The 26952-nt window shown below is 36.6% G+C and overlaps 1 protein-coding gene across 4 annotated transcripts in view; it reads left to right on the plus strand.

Moving 5' to 3' along the window:
• Positions 1-26952, plus strand: part of DLG5 (discs large MAGUK scaffold protein 5) — a 106701-nt gene that overhangs the window by 60095 nt on the left and 19654 nt on the right. For 2 of the 4 annotated variants that reach the window (XM_017807116.1, XM_017807118.1), the window contains exons 6-19: positions 1725-1984; positions 6074-6386; positions 10271-10501; positions 11539-11723; positions 12372-12497; positions 13220-13352; positions 16150-16277; positions 16966-17141; positions 17658-17761; positions 18491-18583; positions 19495-20514; positions 23459-23597; positions 25436-25583; positions 26103-26224. In XM_017807116.1, the coding sequence (XP_017662605.1) occupies positions 1725-1984; positions 6074-6386; positions 10271-10501; positions 11539-11723; positions 12372-12497; positions 13220-13352; positions 16150-16277; positions 16966-17141; positions 17658-17761; positions 18491-18583; positions 19495-20514; positions 23459-23597; positions 25436-25583; positions 26103-26224 (3178 nt within the window). The remainder of the gene's footprint in view (positions 1-1724; positions 1985-6073; positions 6387-10270; positions 10502-11538; positions 11724-12371; positions 12498-13219; positions 13353-16149; positions 16278-16965; positions 17142-17657; positions 17762-18490; positions 18584-19494; positions 20515-23458; positions 23598-25435; positions 25584-26102; positions 26225-26952) is intronic. The other 2 variants (XM_017807117.1, XM_017807119.1) reach the window with 1 other exon arrangement.

Here is a 26952-nt window from a genome sequence, read left to right on the forward strand (position 1 = left end):
TCCTTCTTTTCTTAATTATTTAGTGTGTTTGCAACATAAATACATTCCATATCTGCTTTAGACAGCAAGAAGTGGTTTGTTTCTGTTTGGATTCTCAAATAATTAGTTCTCAAACCTGTTCTCAAACTGCTCTGGGAAGTGGCGTTCAGGAAAATGGCTTCCTTGAGTGAGTTCAAATCAGTATGTATTTACACTTTACATATGCCTACAGTTTACCATGTGCTTAGCTTATCTGAAATGGTTCACTGAAGCATACTGGCTACTCATGGGTCCACCTCTGTGCAGATTATGCTGCTGAATCCACTGAGGATTGGGATGTATGTGGAAATAGCTGAAGTATAGTCTTGTTCAAGGGCCACTTTATGAACAGTAACTCACTCCTCTTCCGTATCCTGGTTAGTTAAAGGAGACCAATGTCAGGCTGAAGAATTTTGTCTCTCTTTTCTTGCCTCTGTAGCAAAGGGGTTTATTAACAATGACAGGTGTTTTCTGCTACTTGTGAGCAATGAAAAGCAGGCAATCTCTTGTGCTCTCCTTTAATTTTAGTCTGCAAGCATCCAGGTTCTTCCATATTCAGGAACTGGTCCTTACTCTGAATGTTAGACACAAAAGAAAATGAGGAGCCAATTTGTGCATATTTGTGCAGGATAGCTGCTCTGTATTTGGTTTCAACTTTTTATAGAGCTCATATTTTCTGTCTTTTTTTCCTTCTAGTTTTTTTAATACTTTTTATTTTCGGGTAGTTAGGGACATACCTTTGTAGGCTAATGTTAGCATTATGTAATTACTGGCACCTCTCTATATAGAGCATTCCTCTTTCTTCCCAGTGCTCTATCAGGGCCAGATTTCAATTTAAAAGGCAAAACCAGAAAAAAGGAGCATAGAAATAAAAAAAAAGAAAAGAAAAGAAAAAAGGAATAAAAAAAGATAAGGCTTCATTTCAGGCAATTTTTTTTTTGCCTTTTGAGAATGAACAATGACTAGATTTGCTGAAGCTCATTAGGGCTTTCTTTTGTTGTTGCTGGTCATTTGTCATCAGTGTTGCTATTTGCAACAGGATTCTTACGTTGATGGAAATTAATTTGAAACTAAGATTCAGGTCAGGCTTTATTCACATTTAAATGGACTTTTCCTCTTCTTGTTCATATTTTATGTATAACTTTTGAAACACAAACATCTATGGGTAGTTGTCAGATGAGATATCGTATGAATATTAAAATAATATGCCTGCATGTATTACATATTTTGAGTAGATTTGATTCTCTTAGGGGTTTTAATTACTTAATTTGTTCATAGAGGATACAGGCAAGCATGGTGGTCGTGAATGCCACCTCGTGGGCATTTCCTAAATTACCACTATCATCTTCATCAAGTAGTGATTACCTTTTGTTAAAACCACAAATACTTAGAAAACAGCATGGGTTTAATAGGTGTCCCTAGCAGTTACCATTAGAGAGAGATTTGCATAAACTTGTACACTTTAAGTTGTGATAAAGCAGATTTTTAACCCAATTAACAGAAAGCAGATGTATAACGCTTAGAGTAACAGTAGCACTTAGAGCAGTTCGGTCTTTCCTTGGTCATTAAAAAGAATGATTACCAAAATTGGTTAATATATTTTTGTTCTAATATTGTTTCTTACGTATATATTTTAAATCAAATCGTATTTATTGAACTGATTAAAACCAAAGGTTATTGATGGCGTTTCTGGCACTTTTTTTAAGGTTATGAAGCAAAACGGATCATCAGAGATACTGAATAAACTTTACGATACAGCGATGGACAAGCTGGAGGGCGTGAAGAAGGATTACGATGCCCTCAGGAAACGGTACAACGAGAAGATCGCGAACCACAATACGGATCTGAGCCGCCTGGAACAGGCTGAGGAGGAGAACAGGCGCCTGCAGAAACAGATCGACATGTTAATGAAGCAAAGGGACACAGCCATTCATTTTCAGCAGCAATATTCGTCCTCTCTCAGGAGGTATAATCAAGTTTTGATACCTTTGAGGTATTCTGTGATGTCATTAGCAATTATAATGTCACATCTTCTTTTCATAGTGGTGGAGTCACAAATACCTTTCTCATCTCTTTTCTAAAATTTTTCTCTAGTATATGTTACCTTGCTGTGACAAGTAAGCATGTGTTTCTATATAAAATTTTCTGGGAGGTCCTAGAAGATGTTTATGAGGATGTTTATTTGGAGAAGTGGTGCATTTTCTTGAGAAAAGAATTTCCCAGGTTTTTGAATTGTATGACGAATTTTCAACCATTGTTTACCACAGAGATACTCTGCTTTTCAAGCTATATCTATTCTTAGCTGTAGAGACAGGAGTCACATATAACCCGAGTTTTGTTAAACCTCAGTTCCAAACAAACTCCTTAATGCATGGTGTACCTATATATTTATATATATATATGTATATCCTTATTTAAATGCTAAAAGTGAGTCAATAAGAGAATATAATTTCTAGAAAGTGTTTGGCAAATGAAGATTTCAAGCATAAGTTAACTTTTCATGGTATTAGAATTGCTGACTGTGAGAGACTGAGACAGGGTTCAGGCTGGGAGCAGAGTTCACTGGATACAGGTGTTTGGGAGTCTTGCTTCACTGAGAAGATGCCACCATGGGCAGTGCAAGTGTCAAAAAACAACACAGACACTGTCATACCACACTTATCCTGTCTCTCTGCTCCTTCTTGATACCAAGCCTACACAATTAACCATATGGGGTAGGAAGACCATCAGTATACACAAGGACTCCAAAGAGCATCCGTGGGTGTGTTAGGAATGTTTTCGTTCACTGTTAGGGGTGATACTCAACTCCCACAGACCAAAGCCAAAAAATGTTTTTTCCACATTCATAGACTTTCAGTGTTTCCAAAAGGTGAGATTGAGCATAGATAATAGTGTACACACGAAGTTATGTAATTGAAACTGCCATGGATTCCTGAAAGCGATGAAAAGCCTACCATATACTACACGAAACACTGCAAACATGCTGGTACATGCAGAAGCTCAACGTGCTTTTGTTATGGCCTTGTGATTTAGGTCTCCTTCTTGAGAGGAAGGTGTTGCTTGATACTGATCAGAGATTGGTTTTAAGAATTCCATGAAAGTATGCATGTTCCTGTGAACCAGTGATCCAACTAAATTAATATAACCGAGCTTCAGAAATGTTTGTCTTTTGTTCAGTTGCCTTTAGGTCTGAGTTTCTTTTTTATTTGTATTTACATAAAGCTTTATTTGTCTTATTTTTATACCCTTTCTTCATAACTTAAACTGTATTTCTTTGGAAAAAAAATTAAAATGCATTTCAGAGGTGTATACTTTTCAGAATATAAAAACTTAACAAACTTGTATTTGAGTATGAATGGGTCATAAATTGTAGCACTAGTTTTTTTAATTAATGCTCATTGTAAACACTATCAAAGCAGGTTTTAAAGAGAGCAGGAACTCCCATGATAGCTGAGGTCTCATTTTGAATTAATCTTTGGTTTTAAAAAAATATCAGAGAAGTCTTCAGCCTTTTTCCAGGTGTCTGGTATAGCTAATTCCTGTGTGCTACATCTTAACCTACACGTGTGCTGCTGCATTTTGAATGTGGGCTGTGGTACTCAGGCAGATCTACCTGCAGTTTGCAATTGCATTGAATAAAAAGCAGGTAGTCCTGGTTAGGGTTCTTCTCAGTATTATTTGCTCCTTATAAACTGGAGCAACTGTGCTGGTTTTGACTGGGTTAGAGTTTATTTTCTTCAGAGTGGCTTGTATGAGGCTGTGTTTTGGATTTGTGCTGAATGAGGGGTTGATAACAGATGTTTTTGTTATTACTGAGCAGTAATGACACAGGGCCAAGGCCTTTTCTGCTTTTCACATGCCACGCTGGTGAGGAGACTGGGGGTGCATGGGAGGTTGAGAGGAGACACAGCCAGACAGCTGACTCCAACTGACCAAAGGGATATTCCAGACCGTATAACATCATGCTCAGCATATAAAGTGGAGGGAAGAAGGAAGGAGGGGGAATGTTTGGTTTGATGGTTTTGTCCTCCCAAGTTAACAGTTGCCCTCGTTGGGCTGGCTGAACACCTGCCTGCCCATGGGAAGTGGAAAATTAATTCCCTGTTTTGCTGTGCTTGCATGCATGGCTTTTGCTTTTCCTGTTAAATTGTCTTTATTTCAACCCATGAGTTTTCTGGCTCTGAGTGAGCAAGTGGCTCCATGGTGCTTGGATTAAACATGACAGTCCCGTGCTTACTGCTCCTGACCCATCCCACCCTGCTACTTGCAACCCATTCACAACTGGGAAGGCATCTATGAAAATGGGATCTGTATTGCCTCAGTATTTCCTGACCTCATTGCCTACAATGCAAGGTCAGGCTGGATCAAGGTGTTCCAGATGAAACTTTCAGGTTTCTTCAATTATCACTATTTAATATGAATGTCCTTCTATGGCAGAGATTTTTTTTTCTCTCTCTGATCACTTCCCCTGGGTAGTTTGGTTGTTTTGTTGGTTTCCAGACTCTTTCCCCCTCACCCCGTTGCCTTTTTTTTTCTTGTTCCTTGCTGGTGATATATTTTTGCTTGGCAAACATTGCCTTAAATCTGTTCTCCTCCCTGCTTGATTGAATCTTCCTGTTGTTGTCCTTGATTTGACCTCCAAATACTTTGCAACAGTACTGTGGGTTCTCACATAGCAAAGAGGTGGTTTGTCATAGTCTCTTAGATTTCCTGATACCTACTTGTTCTTCTCTCCTAGTGTATTCTTCTTACCTTCATCCTTACAGTGCTGAAAAGAAAAACTAAATTCAGGTTGTAATATGTTAGGTCTTCTGTACTGCCAGCCTGATGACCTCTTAAACTCAAGACTTTTGTGAAAAGAACGGGGTGATGGTTTTGAAACTACTGGCAGATGCCTTGGTAAAGCTATGGCAATGCTTTGAATACACTGACGTTTTCAAGGGAATATTTGAAATTTGGTTTACAGCTCTCTCTCAGGAAAGGTCAGGCAACATGCTGGATTAGACAAGAAATTGCACTTTTATACAGCATAGGGGGAAGAGTGTGTGTGTGTGTGTATGTGAGAGAGAGAGAGAACAAAGTCTGCCAGAGGTTTGTGGGCACCTGAAATTTGGATAACCCTAGAAGTCCATCAAATTTGTTACAGTGTTTTCATTAATGACATTTACCTGTGAGTTCTGGGGAAAAAAAGCAAGGCAATCTTAGTGCCCAGTTGTGGTAAAACACTGTTCTCAGGAGTTCTTGTCAAACCAAATTATGAGTTTGTGTACGGAATTATATTCTCACCACTTTTAAGAATGCTTAGTCCATATAAAACCAAAAACTTATAAATGTAATTAAACTTTTTTATATACTTTGTTTGATCGTGCCATACTTCACTACTTTCTAATGATAAAATACATACATTTTTGTCTATATTAACTGTCAAAAGTAATTTTATAAAGCTGTAAAATACTATGCATTTTAATTTTACTGGATTAATTTTACCTATGGATGAAAACAAACAGAAATGTTTGAATTTTTGAATTGCCTGGTTTTAGGTCCATCGTGTGCATTTTTATGATAAACCCACTTTTTTATTCTGTTTTAACCTATCCATTACCAGCCTTGTGGCATATTTCAGCATATGGAAGTTTTGTTTTTTCAGTTTCTGCATTTGTTTCCCTTCCTCCCACATGCCTGAGAGTGTGTGGTGGGAGAAAGAATTCTAAGATGAACAGACCTAAATAGTAAATGAAGTTAAACTTGTGCTATTAAATAATGACAATGTTTTTCATTCTTGTTAGAATATTTTTTTTATAAATTTACTTTTAATAATTAAATTATTTCTAATAATTTTTATGTTTCAGTTCCCTAAAGAGGTTCTCTAATATTCCTGAAAGTTCACTAATATTCATAAAGCAATTATTATTTTGCAGCACAGAGAACACATTTTCGGAGTCCTCTGTGGTTGTGTTTTAGCAGTGGATACATTTGGTTACCTAGCAGAATCCCTAATGTATGAAAAAGGAAAGTGAGTAACAAGTGTCTTAGTGGTGTTTCCACTTGTTTTTAGGTTTGAATCAGCACAGCAGGAACTGAGCAGCGCCACAGCACAAAACAAAGAGTTGCAGAGAGAGATGGAGAGATTACAGTCAGAGGTGACAAGGTTCAAAACAATGCAGCTGAAAGCTACAAAGGATGCAGAAAAATACAAGGAAGAAAGGGATTCAGTTTTCAATGAATACCGCCTCATAATGAGTGAGAGAGATCAAGTAATCAAGGAGGTAGATAAGCTTCAAACAGAACTGGAGCTTGCAGAGTCCAAACTGAAGAACACTTCTTCTGAGAAACGGGTGGCCAGTGAAGAGATGGAGGCTTTAAGACAGGTACTAACCTATTGCTTCTTCCCTATTGGGGAAGGGAAATGAATGTGCATTGTTGATGTTAGAATCAGAAATGCTTAATGCAAAATAGGAATTCACTGCAAAGGGCAAGTTCTGATATTTTCCTAAGGAAGTTCTTTTTACTATCAATTTATCAAGTGTCCATGTTTGAGTACCTGCCCGTTGAAATTTGGTATTCATTTGACTTAATTCTGTTCTGCTTACTATAAATCATTGTCTTTGCTGTGTTAGTCTTGTGTACCTTCTCAAGTAATGCTCTCCGTTAAAATATAGCTGTAAATATTCATTATTTTTAACTTCTAACCTCTGCAGGAACCACTGGATACTATCTACGGTGGCTTAAGACGGTACATGATCAAGTCATCTCTAATACTTACGCAAAGCCTGTGCTTACATGCATGTTCTTACTCATTTGCCCTCTTTCTGCCTTTAAGTTAAAAAGAATATTTTGAATATTTTTCTCTAGGATTCAGGCATGCCTTAAAATGTGTGAAACCAGAACTTTGTATTTTTCAGCAACATGTTCTTTAAATGCTTATATCACAACCATATTAGAATGATGCTGTTACAATTTCCAGAACACAATTTCCTGCTTGGTTTCATTTCAGCTGACATGCATTCACTCGACTCTTTGGTTTACAAATACTTAATTTAGCATGAAACAGATACAAGTAAATACAAAGACATTCCGTTGCCTATAAATCTCATTTTACTGTTTTCACAGCATTATATCTGAACAAAATACCCTTTACAAATAATGAGGTCATGGAGCTTTTTTTAAAATAAATAATACCATTTTTGGGGAACATAATGTGGACTGTGACATGTGGCATCAGAGCTTTTAAATATAACTAAATTCTTGTTTTAAGAATCCATATTTTTCAGCCCGGTGTACTTGTCATCTTAGTAATTTAGCTTCTACAGTGAGTGAGATTTTAATGTTTCGTACCTCTTCTACTTCCATCAAAGCCTTTAAGCTGGTAGAAATGTCTGTTGATTTCAGTGGGATCAGGGTAGGTAATAAGCAATACTCATGGAAATAGCCACAATTAGTCATTCTACTCCAATTTGTTATATCTGTCATTGTGGCACTATGAGTAATTTACTGCAGTGCAGAGAGTTAAAGTTTTAAATACATGGGGATTCCTGCCTAGATGACTTGAAGGGGTGTTTGAATGTGAGAAACAGAAAGAGCCCAGGACTGGTGAGTATGGTGCTGGCAGGGCAGAGACATACATTTTTCTTCACTCTCAGACCTGGCCTGTCAGAAAGCAGAAATTACTGCTTCTATAATGTTTTAAAAGGCGTAAAATAGCAGTACTGTGAGTTGTCTTTTTGTTCACACTTTCTTTTCCAGTAGCTATGACTCTTCTGCTTGTGAGGAGATATGTTGTTGTATCATGTAGTCACATAGCTCCCTGCAGCTGCATTCAGTGCATAAGGGATTTTCTACTTCTGTCAAGGAAAAGGTTTAAAATACTGAAAAAAATGTATCGATCAGTGTATTGATTCACTCGAAATAGTATCCTGAAACATGTACCCATGTAAGTAGGATTATCCTGTCAGTGAATACTTGGTCTGGCACTCTCCAAAAAGACTTAATGGTCTTCACTTTCCTTGTGATGTACAGCACCTTTAAGTGCCTTATTACAGTGCTCATTCATTGGTTGAAACAGCACTGAATGCATTTAGGGAATTTTGAATGTAGTTTCTTCCCTGAAGCTTGTGTTTGCTACCTTTTGTGTCCCAAAGAAATTGTAAAGCAACTGAAGTTCGGAAGAGGTTGATTTTTAAGCATTGTGTCTGAGCAGCTATTGATGAGGTCAGTCAGACAATTTCCTAGTTAGACATTTAAGCTTTTGTTGCACATGTCCAAACTTAATGGGTTAATAGACCTTTAAAATGAACTAATATTCTGGCACTTATAAATGATAGAAGAAAGCTCATGATTTTTGCACTAATGGACAGTTCCATATTAAGTTCTCACAAATTCAACCACTCAAAGCTAGGGATTAGATGTTACAGATTTCCCCCTCTACTTTCTCCAGTGGTGTTTTTTGTTTGGCATAATCTTTTGCTCTGGCAAATACTCAAAATGTCATGTTTCATCTCAGTGGTAGTCAGCTTTCCCCTCTGTTTAATAGACCTGTTGTATTTTGTCCTTATGTTACATTCATATGCAAGAACTTCCTTAAAACATAAAAATTCTTCACAAATTCAGAATCATTCTTCAAATCGAACTGCTCTACTGTTTTCAAACAGAAGCTGTTCTGTTCGAAGCCAAATGGTACATTTCCCTGTGCTGTCATGTTGTAACTGTGTAAATGTCATAGGAAAAAGACAGAGGTGAAATTTTACCACTGACCACTGGAGGCAATGGCTGCTCTTATTCAGATATTTTGTATCGAGCCTGCTGGGAGAAACTGTGGTAATATGTGTTTTTTCCAATCACTTTGAAGAACTGTAAATTCTTGTTTAATGAAATACTTTCTGAGAACTTTCCCTCTGCCTTAATGACTTCCATCTCAGCTGCTTGTGGGAAAAGACTTAATGTTTTTGAGTAAGTTTTATACACACATTTGAATGCACATTTTATACAAAATACAGTTAAACTGTGCAAAATGCTATTTCCAGTACTAAAACTTGTCTGCACCAACAGATGGTTCAGAGATTTCTCTCTTCAGAGGTACTGAGCAAGGAAAGGTCTTACTGATGTTGGAAACACTTGGGTGTTCTGGTAATTGACATTCACTTATATGTTTAAAGTTCACAGAGTGAGTAATTAATTCTAGCACTTGTCTGTTACTCTACAGCAAAAATAACTCTTCATGTCATTGCAGAACTGTTGTATTAGTGTTACTAGCCTTCTTTACATGCCTATGTCAAAAACAGTTATGTTAGTACAGCAAAATGAAACTACCATCTGTGCTTTAAATACTCAATTTTATTCCTTGTAAACTGTAGAGGTAAATAGAATGGAAGTCAGTTTGTGACATCGTGTCTTCTACACAAGTATTTGGACCCTCTCCTTCTTTTGCTTTTGGGAAGTCACCTGTCTGGTGATCTTTTTGTGATCAAAACATCAGTATTTTCCAGCTAGGAGTGCCTGTATGTCAGAGGACTTCTTTGTAGCCATTAACTTAATGCTTCTAGAGAGCTGAACCATCTGAAAATTTAGTGGCATGAAATTAAATTGTTTCAATGCCCTATTCTTCCAATAGAAGTCTAGTTTAAACAATTTTAAAAGGACCATTTCTATTTTAGAACGCTTCCACATTTGCCTGATCTTTTTTATGACAATGCAGTTGAATTCCACATTTAATAAGACGTAATGTTATTCTGCTTGATTAATATTGTTGTTTTATCTTTGATTATTCTGTAGCACATTAGTATCTTAATGGCATATAACTTGATGTGCCTTTAAAACTTAGGAGGAAGCTATAAGATGCTTATGTAGCTGGGTTGTCTAAATTATTTCAGTCCTGTAAAATTGAGGCAGTTGCTTAAAAATATTTGCAATATATTCTTACCCTTTGCCACATTTAAAGCCTTTTTTTAGAACGCCAAATCTGTCTGGTTAATTACCTTTCTTAATTACCTTTAGGTTCCTTAAAACCGTGAGTGCTCCCAGAATCTTGCTTACTTTTGACATAGCTCTGTGCTAATGTGATGGTGTGATATCTTTAGTACCACATTTAATATTCTTTGCTAGTACTTACTTGTATGTAATGTGATCTGCTCCCATTTTTCAGAACATGAGTGGTAAACTCTCTGTGCTTTTAAGGTGTCAGGACGTGTATCCAGTTGGAAAGATGAACTATTTCCTTTTGAACTTAACCTACTGCAAACAATGGGTCTTGTTTTAGGAACTGAACTCAGCTCTAGTGGAAAGAGATCGAGCGATTTGTGAGAGGAATGAGTTACTGGAAAAATACTGTCATGAAGTGAAGGACAAAGCTGAGGCCCAGAAGGAACTTGACCAGGCTTGCAAGGATATAGAGACAGTGAAGGAAGAAAGAGATGTTGCCAGAAAAGAGAGAACAGAAGCTATCATCCAGAGAGACCACCTCCTAAGGGAATATTATCAAGCTCGTCAGGTATTGCAAGTCTTCACTGATGCCTTTTTCTTTCTTAGTTTCAAGGGGTCAGTAATTTGAGAGAGATTAGCTAAAGGTCTGGACACATTGGGAGTCTTCCCCCTTCTTCTCAAGTCACTCTAAAATACCTACATGTGAATGCATGTATGGTCTTCAAGACATCGTGATAGCACTTTTTGTTTCATAAAGGTACATTTGTGCTTCATATTGAGCTTCTGTTTGTAAATACTAGGTTTCTGTTTGTAAATATAGATAACAGAAATTTAATTTTTAACCTAATTATAAATCTAGTCAGATTCATTAGTTTTATTTATGATTCTTGAAATTAACCACACACAGTTGTTTGCAAGTGCACAGCCTCCAGTGCTTGTGGTGGGCTGTACTCTTGTAGTTGGCTTGTATTACTGTGCTGCAAGCTTGGGGTTTTCTTTGTGTATTTGTCTTACTGTTGTCACCATCTCTGTTGTTCAAAGTAGAGAATTTTAAAGGTGCAAGTTAATTTAAGAATAAAGTAATTCTTATCCAAAATAAGAAACATTAAATCAAAATTTTCTTTGAATTCTATTGCTTTGTTTTGGAATTAAGGGACCTGCATAAATCCCCAATCTTTGCAGGAATATATATGTCTGGTTGTGCCAGGGTAAATAACAGGTGTTAATGCAGGAAATCGATGTTGTAATTGCTTATAGTAGTTTATCTGATTCCTAAGTATACCTGAAGGTTTTTTCTGTCTGCTAAACAGAACAAGAGAGAAGCATAAAATGTCATTTCTGAAACATGAAATATTCACTGATGCTATTTTGAAGTGAGGATTCTTATTCATGTAGTTGCATAAATTTGTATGCTACTGAATGAAATGTATTACAGCAGGTTTTATCTTCCCCCCCCAAAAAAAGTTCCTGCTAAGATAAATGAACATGTGTCATGAAAACATGAGAATTGAATACATCAGGCAACATACGTATAGTAAAAGCTGTTTGTGCATATGTACTTAAAAATTGTGCCTAAAATACTTACCTGTGTTTCTTAATTCCTAGATACAAGACTCTGCTACCCTAGACATAGAAAGAGCAAACAAAGAAATCGAAATGCTTCGGAAACAATATGAGGCAATGTCACAAGAACTAAAGGAAGCTGTCCAGGAAGCAGAAGTAGCCAAGTGTAGGAGGGATTGGGCCTTTCAAGAGCGGGATAAGATTGTTGCAGAAAGGGAAAGTATACGGTAAACAAATGCTAGATGATACATGAGTGATCCTTGTGACACCTTGTGTGCAGTTGATGCAATTTGAGGACTTACTGGATTTTTCTAGCACTTTCTCTACATTAGCTGTCACAGTGATTTTTTTTTTTTTTTTTAAAGTTGAGGGCACCTTACAAGATTCTTGTGTTTTTCTGGGCTTTCATAACCATAATATGTTTCTAGTAAAGACCATTGAGTGTAATAGCACTGCTGTGTAGGAACAACAAATTGTGCATTCTTTTAGGTGTGCTATGCCTAATCCTGCTATGGTCCTGCAAATAATTCTTTACCTGTGGGGCATTCACGAAAAATACCCAACATGTTTGCTACAAAATAGATATAAGGAACTAAGGGAAAATACTTAAATAAGACTTGTTTTTCTACTAGTTTAAAGAAGATAAGTGGAAATAAAGTTCTGAGAGAGACAAAGAAAGTTTCTGTTATCTTGCCAGCATTTTCTTAAGACCTAGCATATATAATTTTTTCTTCCTTATCCTTTTTTATTTTGCATGGAGATATCTTTTGAAATTGGTCTTTTAAATTTTGCATTAACTATACAATGTGGCTAAACCAGTTTGTTACTTTGATAGGGTTTTAAGTAACTAAATTGCAACTTCTTTTCTTTTGAAGAACTTTGTGTGACAACTTAAGGAGGGAGAGAGACCGAGCTGTGAGTGACTTGGCTGAAGCTCTTCGCAATCTGGATGACATGAGAAAGCAGAAAAATGATGCTGTTCGTGAACTGAAGGAACTGAAGTATGTTAGAGAAGTGTTCAAACTGCATGAAAGTTTGTGATACAATCTTTGGTTTATTACCTGTGTTTGTAAGTGAACCATGTGTTGTTACAGCTCTAGGCAGTAGGTCATGTTACTGTATGTGGAAGAATTGCCTATATTTTTAGTTATGGAAATTATTATGGTGAGCAGGACCCTGAGTTTCACTATCTCAACCTTTTTATCTTATTAATGAGATGCATAGTCTAGGCTTTGTACTGTGGAGATACACTTAAGCAACATGGGATTCTTTCACCTAAGTGAGATTAACTTCCAATTAGTTCCTCCCAACTGTATTATCACCGGTTTAAGAATGCAAGGTGTACATCATATGTCATCTCATTAGGTTCTGGAAGAGGTTTTGCCATCGATATTTATCATGCCCCACTTGTCCAGAACATAGGGATGCAGCTCATCTGAGGGTAAATTAAATGCATTTTGGGAGAAATTAAAAACTTAGATGTGCACTGGAGTCATGTAAAAAATATTGCAAAAAATGTAAGGCTATATTAGGACAATATATAGAAATGGAAAGTCAATTTGATACCAGACTAAGAATATCTGAAAGACAGAAGCATGGGGGAAATTTTTGACAGAGCTTGGATTTTTGATTTAGAAACCCAAATATAAGGTCAATAATAACATTATTTTTCAATTTAAAAGGGGGTGATTGGTGTCTGTAAGTATTTATTTTCTTTGCCTAGGGAGAAGATGGAGAATCAGTTGGAAAAGGAGGCCAGATTTCGTCAATTGATGGCCCATAGTTCCCATGACTCAGCCATAGACACAGATTCACTGGAATGGGAAACAGAAGTGGTAGAATTTGAAAAAGACAGAGTAAGTAAAAAACATAAACTGCATCATCTTGTGTAATGGATAGCTCTGAAGCCAATTATAGTCGTTGTGTACTAGGTATGAATAAAAATATGATTTAGGTCTTGTTAGTTCTTTGTTGTTGCTGTGGGAGGAACCATGTAGGCACACATGCAGGCACACATGTAGGCAGCAAGTGCAGTAACAGCTAAATGAAAGTAGTTGGCAAGACTAAGCTGTTATATAGAAGCTTTATATTTTTCCTCATGTGCATTATAAAGAAAAATAGTTCCTATATCTAATCTTGCAGGGTACCCATGTAATCTAGTGGTTTTTAAGTTTGTGATTCACTGCAGACATGGCAGTGCTAAGGCAGACAAACCTTAAGTTGTGATGGAACCAGTGACATTAGAGAGGCCAGTCTTCTTCTCCTACTGGCAACATCATTTAAAAATCTATGCATAAAATAGTTAAGCTTTTCCATTGAGTTATTTCTCCTACTTTGGCTCAGATGCACTGGCTAGAAATTTTAAAGTATTAAAAGTGTTTATTCAAGGTTAACATATATTTTAGGGCAACATTACCCTTCAGCTGGAAAGTCTGGGATGAAAGGAGTTGCTGGTCTCTTGCTTGTCTGTAAAGGAAGTTGTAGCCCTTTTCCATTTTGGCATAACAAATAAAGTTCTTATGTTTAGCTTTCCAGATAACCTCTACTTCCTTTAATTATCCCAGTAATACTTGTCTCCATGTAATTTCATTTTTTTATTTTTAATCTGGATTTTTTATTTTCTGCTTTGTATGCAAGTCTTGTATGATAATCTATTTGAAGTTTTTGGCTGGCACATCACATTGTTAATAGTAACTTTTTTGAACACATAGAACACCCAGGTAGTCTTCCAGATTGTGATTCATTTATAACACCTTTTGTATATACCACAATTTCTTTGTCATTCCTGAATGGCAAAGTTTGTTATTAAATGCTATCAAATTAAATCCTTTTTATTTTACTGCAATATTTGAGGTCATCTTTTTTTATGCTCTTCTAATCTGTCTGTATTCTGACAGTGCATCCCAACAAAATCAGTAATACATTCCTTTTTTGACACTAAAAATAATATTTAGTATTATTATACTTTGAAATATATATTCAAAAGTCAGTATGAACTGGGTACCAGTGCTGATCCATCAGAACCACTGTCTGTAAATTCCTTTGGGGATAATTCCCCTTTCACCATGCTTTTTCATCCTTTCCCAGCTCCATCATCAAGTTTCGTGCCTTGCCATCTTCTCTATTTTAACTGATAACTAATAATTTTTCTTTTCCATTGTCTATAAAATTAGTTAGAAAGTCCAGCATATGATGTACTAGTGGTAAACACCATTGCAGTCTGATGAATTTGCCATTCATGTGCATTCAATTCCATTTCCATTTAGTTATTTAGAATGTGTTTCCCTTTTCTAAACACTTGCTGCTGTCAAATTACAGTAATAACAACATCATGCCAACCTAGATTAGATATATGGAAAAAATCCTTGCTGACCTACCAGCGGTTGAATTCCAGGATTGAGATTATAGTGTTGAATACATTTCAATCCTTTTATTTTTGCTTAAACTTCACTTGTCTGCTTAAGCTTATGTTCTACATAATCACTCAGTTCAAAACTGAGAGAAATAATATTCACTTTTCAACTCTGATGCTGTGCAATGATATTGTAATCTCTACTTGATCTTTATTTTATGGCAGCCTCATGTTCTTCCCTATGAAATTTTTTTCTTATATAGAACATTTGGAAGAATCATAAGGATTTTAGTATATTTTTGTTAAGTTTAGCTCAATTTATTTTCTGGTAAATATTCATATTTTCACATACTTTATCTTCAGCTTTTATCAGGCATCTTTTGCACTCCATGATGGCGTTATACTCTTCTGATTTTGAAGGGATTAGTTGAACTGTGCTTACACATCTGATTTAAGCTCTACTTAGTTTTTTTCATTTTAGATTTTAAATTTCAAGTATTATCACCTTTCACTATGCTGAGATGGTTGGTCCATTAGATTTCAAGCAGAGTTCTGTAATATTTAGAAGTGTGTTATTTAACATTGAAAACAGCAATTATAAATCAGTTTGTGGTCAGTTGGTCCCGATTTATTTTGACCAGTTTTGTTTCTTACAGTGACTTTACCATTTACTAAAGCAAACACTACGTTAAAATTTCCCTGTTTGGTTCAGTAACACATCTGTTAAAGATGTTTATCACCTTTCATATCAAGGATGATCTGTTTGGGTCAGGCTTGGTAGAATATCACCTCTAAATCTGTATTTAGAAATGGTCTCCCTTAATGTTAGAGCTTTCTTTTCTGTTTACTTCTAGTCTGTAGCCATATCAAAGCAGAGGTCTGTCAGAGTTCATCACTAAGACTGCTGTTTCCTTACCTTTGCAATTGTTTTTTCCTCAAGTAGTGCCCATTCTTGGGGAACATGTCCTTATTCTCTCATTACACAGCTGTCATCAACCTTAAAGCAGGTTATATGAGTCTGAACATGCTTTCTCACATGCCCTTCTGCTTTTCTGTTCTTGGGTGAAATTACCCTTCTGTATTATTTCAGCCTTAATCTGAGAGAGAAGGATCATTCTAATGCCAGAGAATGCCTAATAACTAATGGAATTGGGAGCTTATATATTTATGTACAAAAAATAAAAACTTGCCTAGTACAGGAACACTGTAAATATAAATGCATTGTGCAAACATGCAGTAATGCCTCTTGCTAACTGACAATATTTGCCAGTGCAGTTGAATCACTTGTTAATATTTATTAGGATGACATGGACTTGAAAGCACTTGGTTTTGATGTGGCAGAAGGTGTGAATGAGCCATACCTCCCTGGAGACTGTGGGATCTTCGTTACCAAAGTAGACAAAGGAAGCATTGCTGATGGTCGGTTAAGGTGGGATTTGCCTTTGGAAGACACCTGTCTTTTGTTGGTCATAATAAACTAAATATGAGCGTATTGTAAATTGTCTTCAGTATTTCCCATTTTTTTAAAGTTCTTTTTTTTATCACTGATCACGTGTATATTGTTCTTGTTAGTTGGGAAATCACACTGAGAAGACCAGTGCCTAAAAGCATTACAGAAATTAAACACTGTTTGACTCAGCACTTAAAACTCAACAGAATTTTAAATGTTCTTTTGTTTCACTGTGTCCCACCTACTCCCTTATTATGTCCTCAAGCTTAGATCTATTTATTTAAATTTTGGGAAAGACATGAGAGTAAATTATTGAGGGAGAGCTAGAGGAAAGGAGAGTAGAGCAAGGGCTCATGTAAAACCATCTCCTGTTCTTAATGTTGATAGAAGGTTTTTAGTAACTGGCCTCAGTCCACAGAGTTGCTTTTAAATAAGAAGTAGTCATTAGTGATTTGAGGATATATTTTTCCAAGTGAAGCGCAGACTAGAAGTCCTGGTTTTCATTTGGCTGCTGCTTAATGCTTTTTCAGGAATGGAGAACTCCAGATAATGAAGGATTAGTTTATTGAGATCAGCTCTATTACATGCCTTTTCATGGAATGTTTTTCATGTGCTGTGTCCAGCAAAGTGTGCTTACAACACCGACCTGCTTATTTTTATCTACCAGAGTGAATGATTGGTTGCTGAAGATAAATGATGTGGATCTTACTAATAAGGATAAAAAGCAAGTTATAAAAGCTGTTCTGAATGGAGGAGGTGTTATTAATATGGTGGTTCGAAGAAGGAAGTCATTAGGTGGGCGAGTGATAACACCTCTTCACATCAATGTTTCCGGACATAAAGGTAATGGCTGTAAAGGATTGTTCAACAAACATGATACATGTTTGTTGAACCAGAAATGGCTTGACATAAAGGTACATGTTCTCAGAGCCTTTGCTTAAACCCCACTTAAACTGTTATGGCCTCCTAGATAGGGATTTCATTATTTTATGGGGTTTTTTTAGCAAACTAAGAATGCTATTATTGGTGATAGCTTTATTCTGTAAGTATAGCTTTTCTTTTTGTTCTTTGGTGGGTTTAGGTTTTTAATATTTCATTCTAGTTAGCAGCCTGTTTGGAGTGTTGCTGGGAGTATAAACAAGACTGTTAAACCCAGTCACCCATTTGATTATATTAAATTTTGGGATATTCAAAATCCCTGCTTTCCCCCTCTGTGTTATTATTTCTTTAAAAGGGTTTTCAGAAATTGAAATTCAGGTGATTTGGTAGTCATATTTATTTCTTGTGCAGGCAGGTTAGATGTGCCATGTGAGCAAGATATTTGAATTGCAGGAGTAAATTCTTCTTTGTGATTTTCAGATAGTGGGGTCAGTCTAGAAAATGGAGTATTTGTTGCTGCTGTTGTGCCTGGAAGCCCAGCTGCCAAAGAGGGTTCCCTTACTGTGGGAGATAGAATAATTGCTGTAAGTCTTAAGAATGCATTTGCCTTTTCTTATTTTTATTTATTTTGAAGTGTTATCATTGATGCTAATCTTTAAAATGCTAAACGTTCCAATCAGTTTTTTACTTGTGCAATATTAAGCCCTTTTTGTAAATTCACAAAGTATTTATTCTAAATTAATGTTTTTGTATGCTGAGTTCTTAACATAATCTGTGGGTTATCTGTTGTGCTTAGTTCATATGACAACTTTTGACAGAAGCACTAACTCTTCACACTTGGCTTATATGTAATGATATTCGCGATTGTTATATTGTCTAGGAGAGGTCAGTTCCAAAAAGGCATCCCTTGATTGGATGAAAGGTTTCTTGTCTTCTAAATTTTGCTGTCACAGATGTCATCTGTTCCGGGGAGGAAATCTCTCCCTTTGTGCATTTGCAGCCTTAGCTGACCGGTGTGATTTATTAATTCCTAGTGAAACGTGAGGTGGTTACGGTCTGTGTACAACTGCACAGGGGCTGGTGCAGTGAACAAGTGTTTTTACACCATGTCCCTGGGAGGAATAGCAAATTGTAGTTACATGTTTACCATTCTCCACTCATTTAGGAAGTGGGGAAAAAAGGTCAACCAGACTTAAGTCAGGTAAACATATAAAACTAGTGTTTTCCCTGTCTCAGAGATATTCTATGTTAAGCTCCTGCCCACCTGTTACCTTTGATTTACAGATGTCTGTTGTGGGTTTCTTTGTGTTTAGATCAATGGCATTGCACTAGATAATAAGTCGCTTACTGAATGTGAAGCTTTGCTACGGAACTGTAGGGATTCCCTTACCCTGTCACTGATGAAGGTGAGTAGGAGAAGCTAAATTTGCAGAATTTTCTTGAACTTATGCGGAATTACTTTACTTGTTCAGGGAAGAGTATATGAAAAAAAACAATACATCAACATGGGAAAGTCTCTGGTAAAAATAAGACCACCTGGATGCATTTCACTGATGGTACAGTCACTCAACAGTTATTTCCAAAGTAAGGCTCTTGTGGCATCTAGTAGGAAATGAGACTAACTTAATCTTCTTTCCCATTTGTTTGCTGGTCACATGAAATGACTGCTACCTCAGTTGCTTGCTGCTTCTTGGTTTTTGCTTCAGAGCTGCAGTGTTTTTGTACATGAAAGATAAACTGCCTCCTGACTAAAGAATGTTAACTTTTACTTAGGAGAGAGTTGTGCAGAAAACTGAACTTAAGCTGTCATGAAGATTAAGTACAGGGCTTTCTTTTTCAGGCTTATTTCTATAGAAGTATTATTCTGTTTTGCTTATTGCATGTAGAATCTTGTTATACTGGGCCTGTCACATGGCCTTTGAGAGTGATAATTTCAGATCTAGAGAGTTTGAGGTTTTAAGAAAGTAAAAAGATGAAATGTTTGAAAGTAAATGGGCAGTGAAAGATGTCTTATTATCATCACTTATCAGAGGTAGAAGTAGAATGCAGGTCCCTTCACTTTCAGTCAGTACTTCTGCTGCCATGTGGAGTTGTCCTTTTGGAATTGTTCTGAAAAAGTTACAAAAAGTTTCTAGCTTCATTTTATCTGAAGTTCTGTGCTTTGAATTGTAAGACATTATTAAACCTTTCCCAACTGTGTCTATACATGTCTCAGTGTATATTCAAGTATAGGTAAATCAAGGAGGTTAGGATATGACTCATACTAAACAGAAATCAGCCAAAATAATAAAGTGATGACACATGTTTTTTGTTTTAGGTTTTCCCTCAGAGTTCATCTTGGAGTGGTCAAAATATATTTGAAAATTTAAAGGATTCAGAAAAAATATCAAACTGTAGGGTTCATGCATCAGAGATACAAGCCCAAAACAAAAGAAATCTGAAGCTCAACAGCTCAACCCAGACTGACATTTTCAATCCAGACATCATGGACGGCAAGAAGGACCAGAGTGATCAGGGCAGCGCTTCGTTTTGTGATCACAAACCTTTCCCTAATAACACATTACGAGTAGACTCTCGTAGGAACACAGTGCACAGTTGCCATAGTAATTCAGAACACAGTCTCAGCTCCTTCAGCCCAGAGACATATGGGGACCAAGGCTATGGAGCTGTTGACTTGGACAGCAGGAGACTGCCTTATGAACCTACAGGAGCTGACTGTATGATGGTTGAGACAGCATTTGACAAAGGACATGGAACTAAGCATAGTGGTGGTACCTGGCCAAAAGTCATGGTTAATATCTCAGCAACAGAAACAGAAAAGTTCTCTGTGTACAAAAAGCCAAAACAAAGAAAATCTATCTTTGACCCTGATACTTTCAAAAGGCCACCAACTCCTCCCAAACTGGAGTACCTTTCCCCTAATCAGGTGACAGGCCATTCACCTCAGCCATCAAAAGCTGAAGTGGCTTCAACTCCTCCAACTCCTCCTAAGAGAAGTGACTCTATCAAATTTAAACATAAACAGCAGGCAAGCTCTGCATCAGAGTCTACAGTTACAACTGGATCACCACCCACCAGCCCAGCCACTGCCCAAGCTCCAGTTTCCTTGGCACTTAAACAGGACTCTGCTACTCTCAAGGGGCACAGCAGGAATACTGGGCATTATTATCGGGAGGAGGGAATTGACTGCGCTCATTTGTCTTCAAGGAAATCCTGTGAAGATGACATTGGTTTTCAAAGAGTTGAAGAGCCAGAGATTAAAAGACCAAGGCCAAAATCGGCTCCTGCTCTGAGGCATAAAATGACCCCTGTGCCCATTCCTAATCCTGCCCTTCAGGTAGAAGCTTGATCTATTGAAGCACAAAACTAGAAACCTTGAAGTGTATTTTCAGTGTGGTTTTGGGAGCCCAGTTATGTGCCAGAGCCAGAGAAGCATAGCCTGCCCTCAGAATCCAGGTCCCCTGAGCTGAGGCTCAGTTGGCACTTGGCAGTATCTCAAAATACAAAACCAGTTTATGGAGTTGCAGTATTTAACAGGCAGTGGTGACCACCAAACAGAATTATAGAGTTCTGCTTAGCAGCCACATCTTGGATTTTAATGCCATTTCTTGGAAGATCTGGGCTCTCTTGTATACAAGTTTTTGACAACCTGAAAAAATGTAAAGAAAAATACAAAGCATCAGCCTTAGAAAAACTGAAAATAGGGCCTCTGAAGTTTTACAAAAGTCAGATTGGTTATGCAGCTCACTGTACAATTTAATGGAATGAGGTGTACCATTCATAGTGTTGGTTTTTTGTAAGTTTTTCTACGTGTGTAAATAATTTTGTACATCTTACCTGAAATCCGTAGGGTGTTAGGCACATTACACGAAAAAGATGAATTGTTTATGAGGATATGATATAATAATATAGTTCAAAATCAGCATATAATTTGTTAGAATAAACAGCTGTGCTGAGAAGATGGTGGGTCATGTCTTGACAGAGTAGATGGATGAAAAATTTTTTGATTCTGGGAAGAAAAACCTATTTAAATGACTGCATTGTCTAAAGTAACATAATCAATAACATTGTATCAGGTCTACTGCCTCAGATTTGCTCAGGTGGCAGATAGAGACTCTTTTTTTCTTTCCCAACTCAAAACTGACATTTATAAAAGTGTTATTTTTGTTTCTATGTAATAACATCATAATTATTTAGAATTTCGTATTCATTGTCCATACTTGTTTATACCTGAATAATCCCACCTGTTCATGGAACTTTAGAAACAATACAGACAGCAGAAGCTGAATTAGAAGCAGTACAGGGTTTGGAGCTATATTCTGCACATTTTTAGGGAAAAAAGAGAGCTTTAAGACTCTATGTAAGCGCTGCTCAGCAAAAATGAAAACATAGCTGTATTACCAACACTGTTACCAGCACAATCCAAAATGGTCCATACTAGGTACTATGCAGAAAATGAACTTTTTCCCAGCCAAAACCAGCACAACAAATGACAGAAAAGCATAAATGTTTAATGTTGTAGCTGAAATCAGCAGATTTATTTTGAGTAGGTCTGACATGCAATAGGGCTAAGAGAAAGGTCACAAGTTTTCATCAAGAACTGCACTGGAAAAAGTGAAAAAGAGTATATTCTAATGTCATGTTTTAGCACATATATAACAACAAAATAAGATCAAGATATTGAACACATTTGAAGATGGGATGTTTGTTTTATGTGGAATATCAAGTTGATCCATTAGCACTGATAGTCCCATGCTTCATTGTAGTGCATTGTTATGAGCATATGCACTCCCCTGGTTATAATTGTAGTAATATTTCTATTGTGAGTAAAGAGTTTCCAACTGTGACAAGGGCGCAGGTGGGGAGTTTTGCCTAAGAGATTTGTTAGCTGGAACAGAGGGTTGGTTTTGACAGTCACTGTTTAAGAGACAAGAAAGGATATACAGGGACATATTGTGGTTGCTCCCACGTGGTGCCCAAACGATGTTACAGATGTCATGTTGATGCTGATTTGAGCTAAAGAAGAAAATTGTATAATAGAATTACCAAGTGATGATTTTTTTTCTTTAAGGTTACTTACTGTATTAGTTAATCTTTTTTCTAGAGTTAAATTAGGAGTAAGTTCTACAAAATTTTTTTATTCTTCTTTCCTTAATTTCTCCCCTGTCTGCCCAGAAAGTAGTTAGAGCTTTGTAACTCTAAAATTGTTGACTGAAGAGCACAAGTGATATTGTGCCTCAAAATGTGGACATAACTCACTATGAAAATTTCTTTCTGGTGGAATTGTCCTTGTGCATTGCAACTACATTGGGCTGTTGTGACAGTAGGGTCCAGTCAGCATGTACTCACTCCCGAAGTAGTATCTATAATACCAAAATACAGTGTAGTTGAATTTATAGCCATATTGGATGTTGTCAGTTTCCTTAGTTGTGTATATACACAGTTAATTTTGTGTACTTTGATAAGCTGATAAATTTGAGTGAACTTTAATCCCTGAATAGTAGGTGGTACAATTACTAGTACAGCTGTGGACATGATCAAGTACTGGTGTTCCAAGAAGGCACCTCTGCCTTTTAGAGTCTTTGTGCTCTCACTAACTCTTCATTTGATTAAAATACTGCTATCATAAAAACTGTAAGTATCTTTTCAGTAATTATTTTTCACTTATTACATACTCCAATCTAATATTTTATGTTGTACATTTGAAATGTGTAAACTCCATGTGCTGAGCCCTGCACTTGCAGCTCTCTAGCATCACAGTCAATATCATGTTTCTCAATTCACCAATGTCTACTTGTTACAAGCAGAAGTTGTGATGGTTCCAAAACCCGAATTGCTTGTTGAAGAGAGGTTGCTCCACATGTATCTGGATCTACAGGCTTAGAGGAAAACTCTTTCTGGCTTGTTAGACAGATCTTCTTTAGCAAACACTTGCAGTAGTAGTGGCTGAAATAACAATTGAAATGTCCTGTGAAAGCATTGTTTTAAAGGAGAAATGTATCTAAATGCTGGGTGTTCTACTGAAGGAAAATATATCAGTAAGTTGCAAATATTGGCCTAAAATGATTACAAAACAATAAAAAAGAATAACAAAGCAGGATGGAGGAAAAATGAGTAGAAGGGAGCAGCATCATTGAAAGACAGAGGTGTAAGAAGCACTGTGGTGGCACATTCTGGAAGAGATGCTAGAAAGTTTGATGTTGCTTGCTGCCTTCACAGTTTTGCCATTTTATTCTTCTGAATCTCCAACTTCCTGTAATCAAATTTCTCTGATCTTGTAGGCACAGAAATATGCTCCAGCTAGTGAGGAACATCTGTCTCCAGAGCTACAGGAGTGGGCACCGTATTCACCAAAACGTTCTGCAAGGCACAGTGATGGCTTTGTGCCTGCTGCCTTATACACTGGCAACATGTCAGCAGGTGAGTGGCACAACTCCTAAGTACTTTCTAGGAATGCCCCAAGGGACTTGTCTGTATTGGAGATTTTTTGTTGTAAGTAAAGAAGAAACATAACTCACAAAACATATTTCCATGGTCTGTTGTAGTCTGAACGTGGCCTGCTCAGCTTTTGGACTGTAAAGAAGTGAAACCTGTTTAAGAACCACTAAGACAGCTGTGTTTCATCAGTTTCTGTGCAGAGAAGTTTTGAATACATTAGTGGAGAAAAAGGTGTAGCCTGTCCATTAGGGAGACAAGTAAGATTTCCAGTGTTTTTGAAAGTGAACAGTAAATGCAGGTGTCCTAGGCTTTAGCTGCTTAATTTCTGAAATACTTCCAAGGAAAAAGATCTGATATTCAGGAAGTGCAACATATTAAGTTCTGCCTATTGGAAATCAAATACTTGGGGGTATCTGAAGTTAAGTGCCCAAACTGGTTGTGATCTTAATTAAAGGTTAAATGCGAGTGTGCTTGCGATGCTGAGATGCTGAAGAGGGCTCACAAGCACTTATATATATATAGACATTTATACAAAAATAAAAAATATATAAATACATATATATCTCAGTATAATCAGGTGGAACAGAAAACAGCATATTGTCTCAGTTGATCCAAGAGTTGTTGGTACTGAAGTTCATGTCAGCAGGTTTAGAATTGGCACAGACTAAACTGAGTGCTAGAGGAGGTAACTAGGTTATTGTATGCTAGTTACTTTGAAATAGTCAAGAAGTGTTTGGTAAATTGTTCAGTCTTTAGTGTCTAATCTTAGATTCCAGTTTTCAGCAGTTGTATTATTAATCTTGAATTTCAAATGAAAACAATATTCATTTTTATGAGTGTACTCTCCATTCTAGTAAAGCCCTAAACTCCTGCAAGTTCTAGAAATTATGGAAGATTTTATTCTTACTGGAGACCTTGAAGGTAATTGGTTTATCTGGAACAAAGGATAGTCTCAAACCATGGTGTACCAGTCAGTTCAGAATGTAAAGACATGCTCAAGAGTAGCTCAGATGAAGAAACATTTGCTCTACTTGGATTTCTTTTACTCGTTTCTCTCATTTTCTCTCTCTCTTAATGATAGTAGAAAAAGTATTTAAAGGTATTATTTCTAATCTTTTAGTTAACCTTTATCTTAGTATGATACCTTTGCACAATAACTGAGTAAAGTCAAATCTACATTAGACAATATGAGTCTGTCTTGAAATGAGAAAAAGTTTTTGCTATTGTATTCTATGCTACCAAATCATTTAGGTGGAAATTTTAAGATAGACTTTGGTTGAGTACTGAAGGATGAGTGTATTTAAAAGAACAGTTTAAGTTTCATAAATAAATACTGAAATACTAGAATTTCAAGTCACACTAGAACTAGGAGTCATTGGGGCAACAAAAGAGAAGAACCAGAATAATTTTATCTGCAGTCAGTTCAAGAACCAAATAAAAACTTGTGTGCCAGTCAGATGACTATTCAAAGAGAAATGCAGAATTTTTGTTGCTGTATAAAAAACTTCCATACTTGAAAACAGAGAAAATCTTTTATTTACCAGTGCATATTAAAATGATATGCAGTGATTGGCTTCATTTTTGGTAATATAATCCACTTTGTTCCTGCCTCATTACAAAATTATAAACCAGATTTTAAACATGCATAAATTATCTAAAAGGTGTCCTATGGTACTTAATAACTTATTTGTATGCCAATATTTTTATTTGTCATACACATACATGTTAGAATACATAATTATAAAAACATTTAGGTATATTTTAAATCTGTAGTTTATATGCTAATAATGTTGGTGAGAATGTGCTTTTGTCATCTTAAGCAGGGACAGTACCAAGAAGCTTAGCACCGTGCCCTGCAGTGACTGCTGTCATGAGAAATCCAATCTATACTGCCTGGAGCCATAGAGTTCACACCAGCAATTGCCCATCAGTTGCCAGCCAGATATGTCATCAGCATCTGCATCCCAGGTGTTTTGAAATTTATATCTCCTTAACATTTTGTTTTCATTAGGATGAAATTGCTTCTGGTAGTTTGATACAGTGAAGATTGAAACATGCTGCTGCTGTGTGTTATTTTGATCCAGGGTTCTCAAAACCATTATTGCATATAGGTGGTGTGGCAGTTGCTTTCATGTTTTTCAGTAACTGATGGATTAGGTTTCACTGTGTCCTACTGACTGATACTGACAAAGTTTTTTAATTAACTGAAGAAATTAATTTTTTTAATTGACTAATTTCTAATATTTTTTCTTGTCCTTGCCAAAACAAATAAACCTTTCCCCCTTTTTTTAGTACTTTACACTATTTTTCCTCTGACTTCTCTAAATTCATAAAATGATGGGACAATGGGGAAGTGGGAAGGAGAGAAGCATTTGTTTTATTCAGTAGCATGGGGCTAACCAAAATTTTTTGTTGGCCAGTTGCTGTTTGCTGCAGTTCTTTGCCCAGTTCTAACTGTTGCCCTATTGTCCTTTTCTTTTGATGTAGTTCCCAGCATCAAGGTCGCCTGAGTTTGGACCTAAGTCATAAACACTCCAATGACTACTCTGAAAATTCACGTACAAGAGCATCTCATGGCTCAAATTCATTACCATCTAGTGCCAGACTTGGTAACTAGCTTTTCTGTTTAATTTCCTGTGGGACTCCTATATATTGGAGACAAATAATAAATGGAAAATTCATTAAGTGCCCATGTTGTGGGATTGTCATAGCTAGCAAAGCTTAAAGGCTTCCTGTGTTCCTTTTCTTCATTTTTTGTGAGTTTATGACTAAAAGTGTTCCCCAGAAGTAGCTGTGTTTAAGCAGTTCTTTACAGTGTCTTTGAAATGCTCTATGTGTGTGAATCATTCTCCTTTCTGTGCCTGTTACTCTTTGAAAGTACCCTTAGAGAGAAGGGAGGCACAACCAGAGGTTGAGGCTCAGTGAGGTGGAGGGAAGAAAAGAAAGGGAGAGAGCCCTCTGAACAAAAACTCAAGGATGACTAATGACCTAATGTAAACTGTATTGTTTGAAGATAAGTTATGCTTATGTTTAGTTGATTGACATGTAAAATTGTTTATGCCTAGCCTAATGATACTTTGGCTATACAAATGCATGCTTTGTGGCAATGATATTGTAACACTTTCGATTTATTTAAATTTTAAATTATGTAATAACTGGGGGTTTTGTGCATGTTTGTGTTCCCTGTATTCCATCAGTGGTTGGCAGTTGCATCTGAATAGAGCATGGTAGCTTTGTAACCACAGCAAAAAGGGGCATAATGGTTTGCAACCAGTATCAATGTTATATTCTCATCCAAGCAGAATGTAATCAGAATAATTAAATGCCTTTTGCAAAG

This window comes from Lepidothrix coronata, unplaced genomic scaffold (genome assembly GCF_001604755.1).
Source record: "Lepidothrix coronata isolate B3197 unplaced genomic scaffold, Lepidothrix_coronata-1.0 Scaffold17, whole genome shotgun sequence".
Lineage (NCBI taxonomy): Eukaryota > Metazoa > Chordata > Aves > Passeriformes > Pipridae > Lepidothrix > Lepidothrix coronata.